The 13,732-nt window shown below is 37.6% G+C and overlaps 1 protein-coding gene across 1 annotated transcript in view; it reads right to left on the bottom strand.

The window, feature by feature from the left end:
• LOC107573095 (protein CASP-like) overlaps window positions 1–9,600 on the bottom strand; it is a 25,951-nt gene extending 16,351 nt beyond the window's left edge. The window contains exons 1-5 of the mRNA XM_016259534.1: window positions 8,411–9,600; window positions 4,313–4,423; window positions 2,198–2,245; window positions 1,970–2,048; window positions 489–626 (exon numbers count right to left, since the gene is read on the bottom strand). Of these exons, the coding sequence (XP_016115020.1) occupies window positions 489–626; window positions 1,970–2,048; window positions 2,198–2,245; window positions 4,313–4,423; window positions 8,411–8,473 (439 nt within the window). The 5' untranslated portion in view covers window positions 8,474–9,600. The remainder of the gene's footprint in view (window positions 1–488; window positions 627–1,969; window positions 2,049–2,197; window positions 2,246–4,312; window positions 4,424–8,410) is intronic.
• Between the last annotated feature and the right edge of the window lie 4,132 nt (window positions 9,601–13,732).

The following is a 13,732-nucleotide window of genomic DNA, read 5'->3' on the forward strand; positions in this document are numbered from 1 at the left end:
ACACACACACACACACACACAGAACCTGTGCTAACACACTCCTCTGATTCTCAGCCAGGTGAGAATCAGAGGAGCCTGTTGTGATCCATCCCTGTGTTTAAACAGCCTTGAGAAATGAAAAGTGATGCAGAGGGTTTGCACTGCTATGATGTTCAAACAGTTCAAACACAAAACAATCAAAGTGTTCGTGTACATAACATTCGTGTGTTGTGCCATTTACAGTGCTGGAGATGATTCTTGCGTACTGACAGCTGCTAGACAGAGACTGATACTGAACCGCCAGATTTGCACAGTGTAACATATTCAGTACTGCAACGTTGTTCCGATACCACTTTTTTCCAGAACGAGAACAATACTGATATTTTCATGAACAGTCAGTGGCCGTGCAATTTGAGTCTCAGCCTAACCTCATCTCTACTCCATCATGGAGAAAAGATGACAGGATGTTTCCAGTGTTACGAGTGTGTGTGTGTGTGTGTGTGTCTCACCCTGGTTCTTGACCTCAGCAAACTCTTTGTTGTATTCCTCGAGCGTCTCACGCAACTTCTGGTTTTCTGTATCAATATCATGCATCCTCTGGACCTTCAGATGCAGCTGCTGCGACAACTCCAACGCCGGCACCGGATCTACACACACACACACACACACAGACACACAGAGACACAGACACACACACACACAGATACATACACAGACGCAGACACATACACATACACAGACACAGACGCAAGATAAAGAGACGGCCACAGTTAACACTGCATTCAGGAAAGCTTTTAAAAAACTGATCAAGACAGGTTCTCATGTCATGAGCGCAAGTTTGAGTTCTTTTTCATTTACTACTCCTAAAGAAAGATACATACACATACACACAGAGACACACACACACACACACAGATACATACACAGACGCAGACACATACACATACACAGACACAGACGCAAGATAAAGAGACGGCCACAGTTAACACTGCATTCAGGAAAGCTTTTAAAAAACTGATCAAGACAGATTCTCATGTCATGAGCGCAAGTTTGAGTTCTTTTTCATTTACTACTCCTAAAGAAACACAGATCACAGATATTTTGTGCCAATACCTGAAAAATCTACATACTAAATGTTAATTAATGTTCTTAGTATTTTCTTCCTGCGACGGGGCAGCCCAGAGAGAAGCTACAAGAGTTTACGTTGAATTATAATCAATAATAACCAGAAAAGATTTTATGCATAATGCGAGATTAATTATAAACTCACCTGAAACACATTGAGACTCTTATTTTGAAATGTCTTTGCTATACTACTTCCAGCTGCTCATTCAAACAAATGAGGGAGATAAAATATGCATCTTACCTCCATCTACAACATATTACCACATGTCATAATTCATCAACAGTTGATCATAAGCAGTCTCTTGGCATAAATGTGCAGTATTCACTGATTGTGAGCCAGTAGAACGCACAACAGCACTGCATTTTTACTTCGAATGTACACCGCTCATATTTATTTAATGAAATCGTAGCCTTTAGAAGTTTAATAATCACATAAGGCCATATCGCGATTACTGCTTTTGTGTCCCAAATTTAAGACCTGTTAAAATGATAATTAGGGATTTTCTTATACATTTTCAGAAATTTAAAGACATTATGACCTTAAATTTTATTGAACTAAATTTGGATCTTTTTAGGGATCCATGGGAACTTTGGGGTCCTTGTGCGGTTTCATAGAAGGATCAATGAAAACTTTGACTTTGGCTGATCTACAGCTATAAAACAACAATAAAGTCTTGTAAGAATGCAGGTCTCTGATTGTTGGGATGCATATGAATATGTCATACAGTTGGCTCATCCTCTGACTGGAAATGAATATTACTGCAATCAGTATTATTACCTACTATTACTGCATTATAAAGGGAAATATTTGAGGATGGTGATGTTTTAATTGTGCAGCTCACAGGATTGTGACACACAGACTTACCCGGCACATCAATCAGTCGTTTATAGACGTTTAGAAAGGCTGTCTCTGACTCTTTACTCCTCTTACTCAACGCATCAATCTAGAAGAGACAAAGATGAGCAAATATCATCCACACACACTTGTATCATACTCATAATGACTGTGCTGTTATGTCGTCTTTTTCTGCGGTGCTGAATAAAGTCATTCATCTGCTGGTTTTCTTCTTTCACGGCTCAGGAGAAAACTCACCTCAGCCTGGAAACTCTTCAGCAGCGGAGCCACAAGCTTCCTCAGATCCTACATCAGACACACATAAAGAACACAAAGACTGTCAGTCAGACGGGAAGCAATGCATGCAGAAAAAAAAAAGCATGATCTGACACTCGGAAAGCTTCAGGACCAAATATTATAGACAACTCAATGTGCTTCAGTTGTACTTCATACTAGGGCTGGGCGATATGGCCAAAAAAAATATCACGATAATTTTTTTCATATCAGTCGATATCGATAATTATCACGATAAATGTCAAATCTTTATTTCTTTTAAGTTTAAAGCCAGATTTTTGCTCTACAGTGAAAGTTGTAGAAACCATACCATTAATTTTCCATACCAAAATAAATATCTAAATAGAAAAATTAATTTCTTAGTTTCTGCGTGTTCTAATGAGTGATATTGTTTCAAATCAAGAAACAGGTTTGGGTTGCCTGAAAATAATAATAATAATAATAACTTTGTCTCTTTTAAATGCACATTTGATAGTAGCTTGAGCTAGGATGCAGAGGTACATTTTTGTTCATTATCAAAATCAGTCACATCTGTAAAAATTGTAGCAACCTCAGTCTTATATGGTTACATTTATTCTGACCGTTTTTTTTTTTTATTAAGCATTGGTCTTCCATAGTAGCATACATTTAAATCATGATAAACAGTTAAAACCACACATATAGCACCTCAATACCATGGTAAAATATAACTATATGGTTTTTAGGTAGCCTGTATGAAAAACAGTAGTCTAAAAACATTCAGTATAAATGCACACATGCTATAGCTTAATCACAAATACATACTATAATTATATACCATTACTCCTGTAATAAAATTAAATGTGAATATCCCACATTTGTGCCACAATACCATGGTGCAGTGAGTGTTACTACAATAAATCCATGGTAAATGATGGCGATGTGTAGATTGAAAAGCCTTCTGACTGTCTCGTTCGTTGCACACAGTGTTTCTCCTGTTTGGCTTTAAACCAGTTTAAAATCACCGAGTCATTTGTGTTCATCGCTGAGTTCAAGCGCTTCACACTGGATCTCACAGCGCTGCTTAGAGCTCGCGTGAGCAAGTAAACGCATCTGCTCTAGTGAGCTCGTGCCATTTTGAACATTGGTCCGAGCAGATGAACGGTCTGTGTGGCGTGATTCAAATGAGTCGCACGGTTTCGTTCTGATTTTGGCGCATAAACGTTATATCGAACTGTTCATATCGGTTTCTCGAGTAAAATTATATCGCGATAATTATCGTTATCGAATTATCGCCCAGCCCTACCTCGCCTCGCTCCTCTCTTCTCATCAGTCAGCTCGCCTCGCTCTTCTCGTCAGTCAGCACGACAATTAATCGCGATTAATTGTTTGACCGCACTACAAAAAATATATTTCCATATAAGTCACGCGATCGTCGTTTTCAAGCTCAAACATTGCTGTCACTTCCAATTTCTGGAGTCCTGAGGTACACCTGCCCATCCCTAGTTTCATTTAATGAGGATATTTACTTGTTTTTGACATTCCAGTTCCAATGTCTAAATATTTACACACAATTAAAAGCAAACATCCTTCAGCATCTACTGCCAGACAAGGGCTGGCGAAACGGACGAGGGCTTGCGAGGGAGGAGCGTATCCCGGAGCCAGACACCTAAATGAAAGAGAGCTTAGAAACATAACTCACCTCTGGTGTGTTCTTCTTAAAGTCGCGGCTCTGGTCGATGAGTTTTTTCCTGGACTGCTCGCGGTCATCCTGCCGGCTGGTTCTCGTCAGTCAGCACGACAATTAATCGCGATTAATTAAAAAAATATATTTCCATATAAGTCACGCGATCGTCGTTTTCAAGCTCAAACATTGCTGTCACTTCCAATTTCTGGAGTCCTGAGGTACACCTGCCCATTCCTAGTTTCATTTAATGAGGATATTTACTTGTTTTTGACATTCCAGTTCCAATGTCTAAATATTTACACACAATTAAAAGCAAACATCCTTCAGCATCTACTGCCAGACAAGGGCTGGCGAAACGGACGAGGGCTTGCGAGGGAGGAGCGTATCCCGGAGCCAGACACCTAAATGAAAGAGAGCTTAGAAACATAACTCACCTCTGGTGTGTTCTTCTTAAAGTCGCGGCTCTGGTCGATGAGTTTTTTCCTGGACTGCTCGCGGTCATCCTGCCGGCTGGCTAGGAGCGTGGCGGAGCTGTCTAGCTCTCTCTGAAACACAGTATGTAGACAGTAGTGATGGGAAGTTCGGATCATTTTACCGACTTGGATCTTTGAGTCTCGTTCAGCAAAATGAACAAATCTTTTTTCGAGTCATTTGGTTAATTTGAGCAAAATGTAATTAAAATGTTACACGTTACTTCCCTAACACATCTACTACTAACGCAAACGTTGATCACACTACAAACAAGACAAAACTAATGCTATAAGCGTTAGCGTTTTCTGTTGAAACAGAAAATATTAATGAATTGTTTACCTGGATCTTTAGTCTATGCTAACTCACATCACCTCTTATCTGACAAGCCTTCGGGTTCGAGTCGTTCGTTCTTTTGTCACGTGACATGACAGCAACCTTCCCAATCCTTACAAATGGGTGCATAGTTATTATTATTATTATTATTATTTACTCCTACAGTTACGTGATGCGTTTCTGGTCTCAAATTGTATTTACAGTTTATAAATGTGTATGATGGTTCTTTTCCTGTGGTAATAAAGTTAATAAAGAGTTGGTTATGCATTCAATTTTGTCCATATGATGGTGAAATCACTTTGATAAAGCAGAGATACTTGTTTTTGTTGCGTTGGTTAAGTTTATGCGGCTGTCACGTGATGAACGAACGACCCAAACCCGAAGACTCAAAACACAGCACCTATTGTAGCGCATGTGCGACTGAATGAGCGAGTCACTCCCCGAGACGACTCGTTCTTCCCGAGTCACATTAAAGATTCGTTCAAAATGAACGAATCGCTCAAGAAAGACCCATCACTATCAGACAGAGCAGATGAGCTCACTTCACAACTGATAAGAGTTATTTATTTTTTAAATGTAAATTCATGGTCCAGTTACACTTACTGTACATGCACATTACTTGCACATTTGTCAGGTTAAATGAATACACTTTATTTACACTTTCAAGTAAACAACAACCAACACAATTCTGTTTTATATTTTTACATTAACAATGTAATTATTGTTCTGTTTATTAAAACAAAGTATACGATTTTCCATACCCAAATTTAAGACCTCTTAAATTAAGAAAAAGTAATACTTTTCTTACATCATTGAAGACGTTTTATAACATTTATAAAACTGACTTGTTAAGGACCTGCAGGAACCCTGGGGTCTTTGTGCTGATAGGGCTGCACGATTATGACAAAAATCATAATTGTCGATTATTCCCTTGAAATTGTAATTGCAATTATCACAATTTACATTGAATGATGTTTATACCATTGTTTGATGCAACTGCATGCCGTATTTTTATATGAAAATGAACAAGCAGAAAACACTATCTGAAAAACCTTTATTGCATTTCTATAGTATTAAGCCTCAAATGTCAACTATACATCGGATTGGTTTCTTCTTTAAATGACAAAAAAGTTAAAATATGAATGGTATTATAATGTTATACTAAAACAAATGGAAAAACCTTTAAGATAACATGTAGAAAGAAAAAAACATATCTTAAGCTTGCAGAATAACATAAGTGGACTTTGAACGATTAATTGCCGCTTTGAACGATCACGTAATTGTGGCATCCATAATTGTAATCGCGATTAGAAATTCGATTAATTGTGCAGCCCTATAAGTGATACAATTTTATGTCATATTTCATCATATTTGTCTTTGTACTGTGGTTTATTCTATTATCTATTTTTTTGAGGAGGCACTGTCTCTCTTGCCTCTTCGTAAAAACAAAACATCTCTGGTAGAGTTGTCAAGTCTGTGTATTTTACGTGACTTTAGGCTACTTTTTTGGTTAAGTCGAGTTAAAAAAATAAAAAAATAAAAATCACAGGTTGCGTTTTTTGGGGGGCTTATTTAAAAAAAAATATGGTTGCTTGTTAGGAAAACCTGACAAGCAACTTCGTTTCTTTACATTTATGGTCACTGTTTTTTCCAATATATAGTTGACACTGTCTGCTCGCAGCTAATAGCCAATCAGTGCAATAATAAAAGTGCTGTAGCGTAATTCGTCATTGCACATCATGCCTTATAAACAATAGATGTACACAGACAAAGATGTAGAGAGATGGAGAGGAAACATGGGAGAAGGTGAATGGTGCAGGAGAGGAAAGGGACCTAATTCAATTTGCCAAATATTTTTATAATGCATCAAATCATAAGTAAGCATAATTGTGAATTCACAAACGCTACGATTTAATTGAATGCGCAGCGTGCGCATTTCATCAGATTTAAGGTAAATCATTTATAAATCAGCGCAAACTCAGGAGAAAACATCATCTCGCGGTTTCAGAATAAAAGCTCAAACCCTCACTCTGAGTTTATAACGTTCTGATGTCCACATATTCTTTTAATTACAGTGGCTATAGCGTCTCTGTCCTAAAGAAATGGCCAGATATTAAAGATTAAGTGGACATTTGAGTGAAATGGTGCTTGGTCAATATTAAACATGGATTAGATCGCACAGTAATGTGTAAAAACAATCATCAGGCCGTTGGCGCCCCCTGCAGGCCTTTGTTGTAATGCGTAAAGTACATTAGCTCTATTGTTTATAATGCATTATGTATTTTAACAGTTTTGTTCAATAAAACCATACGATTTCTTGCTTTTGATAATTTATTTGAACTAATTATTGCCTCATTGCTATTATATATGCATTTTAAGTAATTTTAAAGGCTATTGTTCACTTACATCTATTTTTATTACCACAAATAAATTATAATTATAGGAAGCATCTCCAATTAATTTATTTTATTTTAAAAAAACAAAAAAAAAAATAAGTTTTTCTTTTCTTTCAGAAATACTGCACATTTACATTTTTCTCCTAAATAAATTCTGTTAAATAACATTTCAGGTAAATACTCCTTTAAAAAGAGTTTTTTTGATTATAACTTTAATATTAGTGGACTAGAACACGTGGAACATGTTGTCTTTTTTTTGTTTTTTACTTTTGCTTTAAAAAAAAAAAAGGATTTCAGAGAGATCTGGATTTCATTTGGTTTAATAAAATATAGTTTAATCAAATGATCTTAAGTGAAACTGTAGATGTTTTGAGGGAAATCAATCGTTAAGATTAATCGATAAATGAGTCAATAGATGAATCGAAATAAAAATAGTCATTAGTGGCAGCCCTATAATGCATTACTCATTAAATCAATAAATAAACCAGCAGTAATACTACCAGCAGATGGTCTGAGTGTATTGTATTACGATCGGAGGACAGTGCGTGCTGTTTCTGCTCTTCAAGCTTACTGTGTCGCAGGCTCATTTATGGAGCATAAATAATATTGATGATAATAACAACAACATTGGGCTGGTGTTTGAAGCTGCTGGTTTGTCTGTGGCAGAAGCGGATAAGGTGCTGTCACAAGTCTGTCTTCAGTTATTTACAGATGTCTAAACACTGATCTCTGCAGCTCTACAGCTGTTATAGATCAGTGGTATAACCTCTTAGATGGGAGGTGACTGGACTGCACACAACGCACAGTCTAAACTCATATTCCGCAGCGTGCTAAACAATGTGTTTGCAGTTAGAACTAAACCGTTTTCAACAACCGCGGAGACCATGAAGAAGCGTGACCTGTGAGTTTAAATGTGTTGATCAGAGACGAAATTGTGTTGATTGACAGCTTTCTTACTTTCTGTATCTGCTTTATATTTATATAGCACCTTTAAAACAACCTCAGGCTGACCAAGGGGGCATAATAAACAACAACAAAACAATAAAAACAAATGATGACGTCACTAAGAACAAACACGGAGGGCTAACTAGACTGGCTAGTTCTAGCTCGCAGCTAGCTAACGCTAGCCTGATAAATGACTGAGATTTGAGCACAGCGAAGTATTATTGATTATATGATTATTCGCACGGTTAGCAAACACGTCTGTGTCGAGCATCAGATGAAAGTTGATGAGTGCTCTGCTGTCGGTGACTCTCCGGAGAGTGTTTACATCACAGCGGCTAATCAACACGAGCACAGCCTCTGTAACCGTTCCCGCAGAGAGCCACTGACCTGCAGCTGCTGCAAGTCCAAGCGCGTCCAGTAGCGACACACCGACGCCGCGCTGGACGCCATCTTCGGTTCACACACGCCGGAGAACGTCGCTGTTTCACCGGAGAACCGGACGCGCGCGCTCCGTCAGCAGCGCCCACAGAGCCGATTCAAACCTCGCCGCGTTTGTGCAGAAATAACGACATTTGTAGGATTCCAGTGCGTGTACATTGAAGTCTAACACATGCGCCCCGGCAATCTCAATTAAACGATTGAAGGATCGTCGACTCAATAATTACCGCTACTGTGGTAAAGGTGAGCTCATTAATATTAATCAACCTCCGTACCTCAAGATTGGTCAGTAACGGCCGCGTATGCTCATTAATATTCATGACGTAAGCCGTCACCACGCTGAAGCTAGTACACGTGTCGCTCACTTCCGCCGCGCACCGCTCATGTGCGTTCAAACATGGAGGAGCACAAGCTTCATGAAGACTTAGAGGACTTCTCCGAGGAGCAGCTCATGGAGAGTTTCATGAGAGAGGTTCTGAGTGAAGAGGCCGTTTTCATCATCGGGGTATTAGTGGCTTTAGCGCTCGTGATTCTCACTATCGGTAAGAAGAAGCAGCTTCGATCCAGAGGCATGTCAAAGCAAACATGCATACGAGACATTACTAGAATTAGTCAGCATAAGTATTATTATTATTGTTAAAGATGCTTGAGATGACCCACCTTAAGTGTGTTTGAGAAAGGGCTGTCTAACAGGCGACACGCCAATACTGATGTGATTTATTTGGCAGAAGTTAATTGAAAAATATTAACTTTTCATGGCATTGTTTTTTTTGAAAACATTTTCCCTTTACAGCAGTGCTTAACTTTGACCAGTACTGTAATTGTGCCACGCTGCCAACCCTGACATTTCAATATGATTTGTGCAACATATACATTTTAACATATTTTTGCCATGTTTTCCCTTTTTGTGTTTCAGTGAGCATGTTATAACATTTCTCTCCTTTAAAAGGGGTAATGAACCGCTTTAAATAATAATAATGTTAGTAGGATTTGTACATATTTTAGAAATGAAAGGCCATTTTCCACCTGATTTATCCGTCTGATTTAAGGGGCTTCAAGCTAAATGCCCTGCTGTGATTGAGTAACAGCTTTGCATATAAAGTAAGCATTACACCTGGAGCTCTTTAGAAAACAGCAAACAGTGTTATTTATAGTATTACATTAAAATCTACTCCCATTGCATAATGTTCTGTTTATTAAAACAAAGTATACTATTTTCCATATCCAAATTTAAGACCTCTTAAATTAAGAAAAAGTAATACTTTTCTTACATCATTGAAGACGTTTTATAACATTTATAAAACTGACTTGTTAAGGACCTGCAGGAACCCTGGGGTCTTTGTGCTGATAGGGCTGCACGATTATGACAAAAATCATAACTGTCGATTATTCCCTTGAAATTGTAATTGCGATTATCACAATTTACATTGAATGATGTTTATACCATTGTTTGATGCAACTGCATGCCGTATTTTTATATGAAAATGAACAAGCAGAAAACACTATCTGAAAAACCTTTATTGCATTTCTATAGTATTAAGCCTCAAATGTCAACTATACATCGGATTGGTTTCTTCTTTAAATGACAAAAAAGTTAAAATATGAATGGTATTATAATGTTATACTAAAACAAATGGAAAAACCTTTAAGATAACATGTAGAAAGAAAAAAACATATCTTAAGCTTGCAGAATAACATAAGTGGACTTTGAACGATTAATTGCCGCTTTGAACGATCACGTAATTGTGGCATCCATAATTGTAATCGCGATTAGAAATTCGATTAATTGTGCAGCCCTATAAGTGATACAATTTTATGTCATATTTCATCATATTTGTCTTTGTACTGTGGTTTATTCTATTATCTATTTTTTTGAGGAGGCACTGTCTCTCTTGCCTCTTCGTAAAAACAAAACATCTCTAGTAGAGTTGTCAAGTCCGTGTATTTTACGTGACTTTAGGCTACTTTTTTGGTTAAGTCGAGTTAAAAAAATAAAAAAATAAAAATCACAGGTTGCGTTTTTTGGGGGGCTTATTTAAAAAAAAAAATGGTTGCTTGTTAGGAAAACCTGACAAGCAACTTTGTTTCTTTACATTTATGGTCACTGTTTTTTCCAATATATAGTTGACACTGTCTGCTCGCAGCTAATAGCCAATCAGTGCAATAATAAAAGTGCTGTAGCGTAATTCGTCATTGCACATCATGCCTTATAAACAATAGATGTACACAGACAAAGATGTAGAGAGATGGAGAGGAAACATGGGAGAAGGTGAATGGTGCAGGAGAGGAAAGGGACCTAATTCAATTTGCCAAATATTTTTATAATGCATCAAATCATAAGTAAGCATAATTGTGAATTCACAAACGCTACGATTTAATTGAATGCGCAGCGTGCGCATTTCATCAGATTTAAGGTAAATCATTTATAAATCAGCGCAAACTCAGGAGAAAACATCATCTCGCGGTTTCAGAATAAAAGCTCAAACCCTCACTCTGAGTTTATAACGTTCTGATGTCCACATATTCTTTTAATTACAGTGGCTATAGCGTCTCTGTCCTAAAGAAATGGCCAGATATTAAAGATTAAGTGGACATTTGAATGAAATGGTGCTTGGTCAATATTAAACATGGATTAGATCGCACAGTAATGTGTAAAAACAATCATCAGGCCGTTGGCGCCCCCTGCAGGCCTTTGTTGTAATGCGTAAAGGTAGAGTTGTCAAGTCTGTGTATTTTACGTGACTTTAGGCTACTTTTTTGGTTAAGTCGAGTTAAAAAAATAAAAAAATAAAAATCACAGGTTGCGTTTTTTGGGGGGCTTATTTAAAAAAAAATATGGTTGCTTGTTAGGAAAACCTGACAAGCAACTTCGTTTCTTTACATTTATGGTCACTGTTTTTTCCAATATATAGTTGACACTGTCTGCTCGCAGCTAATAGCCAATCAGTGCAATAATAAAAGTGCTGTAGCGTAATTCGTCATTGCACATCATGCCTTATAAACAATAGATGTACACAGACAAAGATGTAGAGAGATGGAGAGGAAACATGGGAGAAGGTGAATGGTGCAGGAGAGGAAAGGGACCTAATTCAATTTGCCAAATATTTTTATAATGCATCAAATCATAAGTAAGCATAATTGTGAATTCACAAACGCTACGATTTAATTGAATGCGCAGCGTGCGCATTTCATCAGATTTAAGGTAAATCATTTATAAATCAGCGCAAACTCAGGAGAAAACATCATCTCGCGGTTTCAGAATAAAAGCTCAAACCCTCACTCTGAGTTTATAACGTTCTGATGTCCACATATTCTTTTAATTACAGTGGCTATAGCGTCTCTGTCCTAAAGAAATGGCCAGATATTAAAGATTAAGTGGACATTTGAATGAAATGGTGCTTGGTCAATATTAAACATGGATTAGATCGCACAGTAATGTGTAAAAACAATCATCAGGCCGTTGGCGCCCCCTGCAGGCCTTTGTTGTAATGCGTAAAGTACATTAGCTCTATTGTTTATAATGCATTATGTATTTTAACAGTTTTGTTCAATAAAACCATACGATTTCTTGCTTTTGATAATTTATTTGAACTAATTATTGCCTCATTGCTATTATATATGCATTTTAAGTAATTTTAAAGGCTATTGTTCACTTACATCTATTTTTATTACCACAAATAAATTATAATTATAGGAAGCATCTCCAATTAATTTATTTTATTTTAAAAAAACAAAAAAAAAAATAAGTTTTTCTTTTCTTTCAGAAATACTGCACATTTACATTTTTCTCCTAAATAAATTCTGTTAAATAACATTTCAGGTAAATACTCCTTTAAAAAGAGTTTTTTTGATTATAACTTTAATATTAGTGGACTAGAACACGTGGAACATGTTGTCTTTTTTTTGTTTTTTACTTTTGCTTTAAAAAAAAAAAAGGATTTCAGAGAGATCTGGATTTCATTTGGTTTAATAAAATATAGTTTAATCAAATGATCTTAAGTGAAACTGTAGATGTTTTGAGGGAAATCAATCGTTAAGATTAATCGATAAATGAGTCAATAGATGAATCGAAATAAAAATAGTCATTAGTGGCAGCCCTATAATGCATTACTCATTAAATCAATAAATAAACCAGCAGTAATACTACCAGCAGATGGTCTGAGTGTATTGTATTACGATCGGAGGACAGTGCGTGCTGTTTCTGCTCTTCAAGCTTACTGTGTCGCAGGCTCATTTATGGAGCATAAATAATATTGATGATAATAACAACAACATTGGGCTGGTGTTTGAAGCTGCTGGTTTGTCTGTGGCAGAAGCGGATAAGGTGCTGTCACAAGTCTGTCTTCAGTTATTTACAGATGTCTAAACACTGATCTCTGCAGCTCTACAGCTGTTATAGATCAGTGGTATAACCTCTTAGATGGGAGGTGACTGGACTGCACACAACGCACAGTCTAAACTCATATTCCGCAGCGTGCTAAACAATGTGTTTGCAGTTAGAACTAAACCGTTTTCAACAACCGCGGAGACCATGAAGAAGCGTGACCTGTGAGTTTAAATGTGTTGATCAGAGACGAAATTGTGTTGATTGACAGCTTTCTTACTTTCTGTATCTGCTTTATATTTATATAGCACCTTTAAAACAACCTCAGGCTGACCAAGGGGGCATAATAAACAACAACAAAACAATAAAAACAAATGATGACGTCACTAAGAACAAACACGGAGGGCTAACTAGACTGGCTAGTTCTAGCTCGCAGCTAGCTAACGCTAGCCTGATAAATGACTGAGATTTGAGCACAGCGAAGTATTATTGATTATATGATTATTCGCACGGTTAGCAAACACGTCTGTGTCGAGCATCAGATGAAAGTTGATGAGTGCTCTGCTGTCGGTGACTCTCCGGACAGTGTTTACATCACAGCGGCTAATCAACACGAGCACAGCCTCTGTAACCGTTCCCGCAGAGAGCCACTGACCTGCAGCTGCTGCAAGTCCAAGCGCGTCCAGTAGCGACACACCGACGCCGCGCTGGACGCCATCTTCGGTTCACACACGCCGGAGAACGTCGCTGTTTCACCGGAGAACCGGACGCGCGCGCTCCGTCAGCAGCGCCCACAGAGCCGATTCAAACCTCGCCGCGTTTGTGCAGAAATAACGACATTTGTAGGATTCCAGTGCGTGTACATTGAAGTCTAACACATGCGCCCCGGCAATCTCAATTAAACGATTGAAGGATCGTCGACTCAATAATTACCGCTACTGTGGTAA

The sequence above is a fragment of the Sinocyclocheilus grahami genome, unplaced genomic scaffold, assembly GCF_001515645.1.
Source record: "Sinocyclocheilus grahami isolate Dianchi unplaced genomic scaffold, SAMN03320097.WGS_v1.1 scaffold1867.1, whole genome shotgun sequence".
Lineage (NCBI taxonomy): Eukaryota > Metazoa > Chordata > Actinopteri > Cypriniformes > Cyprinidae > Sinocyclocheilus > Sinocyclocheilus grahami.